Source organism: Nannospalax galili, unplaced genomic scaffold (assembly GCF_000622305.1).
Source record: "Nannospalax galili isolate Female #2095 unplaced genomic scaffold, S.galili_v1.0 scaffold209, whole genome shotgun sequence".
Classification (NCBI taxonomy): domain Eukaryota; kingdom Metazoa; phylum Chordata; class Mammalia; order Rodentia; family Spalacidae; genus Nannospalax; species Nannospalax galili.
In genome coordinates, this window is record NW_008360319.1 from 3492921 (window position 1) to 3496231 (window position 3311).

The 3311-nt window shown below is 46.2% G+C and overlaps 1 protein-coding gene across 1 annotated transcript in view; it reads left to right on the top strand.

Moving 5' to 3' along the window:
* The window catches only part of Il15ra (interleukin 15 receptor subunit alpha), a gene marked incomplete at its 3' end in the record, with an annotated part of 31565 nt that extends 31037 nt beyond the window's left edge, over window positions 1-528 (top strand). Inside the window, 1 exon segment of the mRNA XM_029559694.1 lies at window positions 319-528. Coding sequence (XP_029415554.1) covers window positions 319-528 — 210 coding nt within the window.
* Window positions 529-3311: the final 2783 nt, after the last annotated feature.

Below are 3311 nucleotides of genomic sequence, written 5' to 3' on the forward strand. Positions count from 1 at the left end.
TGACTGAAAAGGGAAACCAGCACTCCATCTGTCTTTACAAAAACACTTTCACTTCTGTTTTGGAACCAAATCTTTTAGAGTATAACATGCCTTCTCCAGAAAACAACCCAATCTGCTCAGATTCGTATGATTTTTTTCTTTATATGCACCATGAGAAGTAACTATATTCTTCAGAGTTCTCAAAAGTCCCATGGTCCGGTGGATAGCTACGTCAACCTATTTAACGGACAGACTGGGAACAGACTGGCCAGGATGGGACTCGCTAGAGTAGGTCCTTGGGTCCAGACACTAGTCTGAATCTTTATGTTTCTGTCTTAGAAATTCCTACAGAACCAGAAGCTTTATCTCCCAAGCCAAATACCACAGTGGCCTCAGAGACAGCTCTTGTGCCAGGTTCCCAGCTGGCACCATCCCAACCACCTTCTGCAGGAACCACAGGGACAGGCAGTCATGAGTCTTCTCAAGCCCCATCTCCCACAACAGCAAAGACCCTGGAGCCTTCATCCTCCACCTCCCTCAGGACACCAGGTTAGCCCCAACACTGCACAAGGACAGGCCATTTCTTCGCACGCTGCTTCTGAGACCTGAGTTCAGATATGGTCCTGGGCAACTACACTAGCTTTGACCACTCAGCCTCAAATTGGGACTGACCGAGCCACCCTGCTGCCCTCTGCCTCCCACCGTGCTTGCTTGGTCTGTGTGGTCTGTGTTCCCCACCGGAGGGATAGCCAGGAAGGAGACCTCACCACGCAGATAGGACATGGCTTATTGACGCGCATCATGAAGGGTGGCAGGAGCATGTGGCACTGTGGAGCCAAGGCCCAGGGACTGGAGAAGTCAGTGGCAGTTGCTCCCTTCTGAGGCATGGCCAATTCTTAGGTATGATAAAGCACCTCGGCAAGTTATACTGTTTGGTTTTTGAGAAGACCAGTTTGGTTATGCCAGCTGCAGGTCTCTTGTGGTCCTATGATAGGAGCTAATCTCTCCAGCTTCCTGAGAAGCTAGTGCCCTTGGGGCTCCAGCCCTGACTCATCTCTCCTCTCTCTTCCACAGGGGTTTCTCCACACAGCTCCAAAACGATAGCTGGTGAGTTCTTTCCTCTATCCGGTGTTTATAGCCAGGATGACTGCAGAGCAGACCCAGCAGCCCTGATCCCCAACACAATCCGAGGCAGCACCTCCTTTCTCTCTCACAAGTGTCTCCATCTGAAAACAAGTTATACAGTAGTAGCTTCTTACTGTCAGACTAGTGAAACTGAAACCAGAGAGTTAATGCACCTCAAAAAAGAGCTGCATGGTCCAGCTACTGCTCACAGTTCTGCCCCTGCAGGCTCCACTCATGTCCAGGGCACACCAAGAAGCCTGCTGCTGCCTCTAAGATGATTCACTCTGCCACCAGCTGCGTGGCCTGCCCCCAGGCTGGGGCACCGTGCACTGCCCAGATAGTCCAGACCGCTCTGTCTGAAAGATTTCTGTTTACAAAAGATGCTCAGCGTTACGGTTAGAAGAAGAACGTACAAACGATATATAAGGAGGGAAGTAGAAAAGTGTGAAAAGGAAAGGATGAAGAGAGGAGAGCGGAGCTTGGAGAAGAAAGAAAAGAACAGGAGCCAGAAGGGAAGGCTGGGGTACGGCTCAGTGATAGAGCACTTGTTCAGCAGGTACAAGGACGAGTTTGAACTCCAGCACCCCAAGAAAGGGGCGGGGCACAGAGAGTAAGAGAAAATCGAATACCTCAGTCTGACAAGCTTCTCAGGCTGGAGAGATGGCTCAGTGGAACAGAGCACTTGCTGCTCCTGCAGAGGAGTGAAGTCCAGTGCCCAGCACTCACATCGGGCAGCTCATAGCCACCTGTAACTCCAACTCTAGGGGATGTGATGTAGGCCTTCTTCTGGACTCTATGGGCATACATCCACACATACGTACAATTTTTTTTAAAAAAAAGGATGAAAGAATATGATTATAATTTAATATGGACAAAAATTCCTTCTGCTATTCGTGTTTTCCTGCTAGATACTGGTCCACATTTTGTGGTCTCATTTTACCTGCATAAAATGTCCTCTGGGAATAAAATGTAGATTTAGATATATCAGCTTTAGATAAAATGTAGCTTTAGATATATCGGCTTTAGATAGATCAGCGTCCCTGGAGGCTCACGGCTTCAGTTCCAAGATGGAGCCACAAGCCCCTCCTTCTCCAGCTAACTTCGCAGTCAATTCTCGGCAGCAGGCCCCGCCCCTTGGAGGAACCAGAACCCTTGGGGAACACATACATACAGATAATATGCTCATACACATAAAATAAAAATAATAAAATATTAAAAAAAGAAAACAGTAGATAGGCAGAGAGAGAGGACAAAGGTGACAAAGGCAAGATATTTTAGAAAAGCCGCTTGAAGGGTATCTTCACAGAAAAACTAGCATTTCATGACAAGGACTTGGAAACAGAAACATGTTCATGATGTGAGAGAACAGTCAAACCAATAGCCAAACCTATTTTTCTCTTGTGACATATAGCACACCCATCTTTCCACATAGTTTTGTGGTTTTTATTTGGTTTTCAAATTATTAACATCTTGCACATGGCCTGAAAATTGAAAGTTAAGCTGGGCATGGTGGTATATGTCTATAATCTCAGCACCCAGAATGCTGGGGCAAGAGGATTGCTGCGAGTTTAAGGTCAACCTGGACTATATGGTAAATACCAGGACGATCAGAGCTACATAACAACACCATGGCATAAACAAACAAACAAGCAAACAAATAAATAAATAAATGCAATAAAAACTTACCAAAGGGTGAACAGTACAATTCCCACCTCTGACTCAAAACATCCTCATAGAAAGGAAGCAGCCTTCTAAACAGTCTGTGTCAGAGAGGGGAATGTATGTGGATAGCTGTTCGTTTTATTATTCTGCATCTTTTCATTTACTGGTGTCCCTAGTTTTCTATTTGTTAGTGTGATAAAACACTGACCAAAAGTAACTTGGGGAATACATTCAGGTCATGATTCATTCTTGAGGGAATGACGTCAAGTGGAAGCTTAAATCAGAAACCGTGGAGGAATGCTGTTCGTTGGTTTGCTCACTGGCTCTCACTTAGCTAGTTATTTTTTAGCTCTCTCTCTCTCTCTCTCTCTCTCTCTCTCTCTCTCTCTCTCTCTCTCTCTCTGTGTGTGTGTGTGTGTGTGTGTGTGTGTGTGCTCTCTCTCTCTCTCTCTCTCTCTCTCTGTGTGTGTGTGTGTGTGTGTCTGTCTGTCTGTCTGTCTATATGTTCATGTAAGTGCAGGTGCCTGTGGAGGTCTGAACTGTCA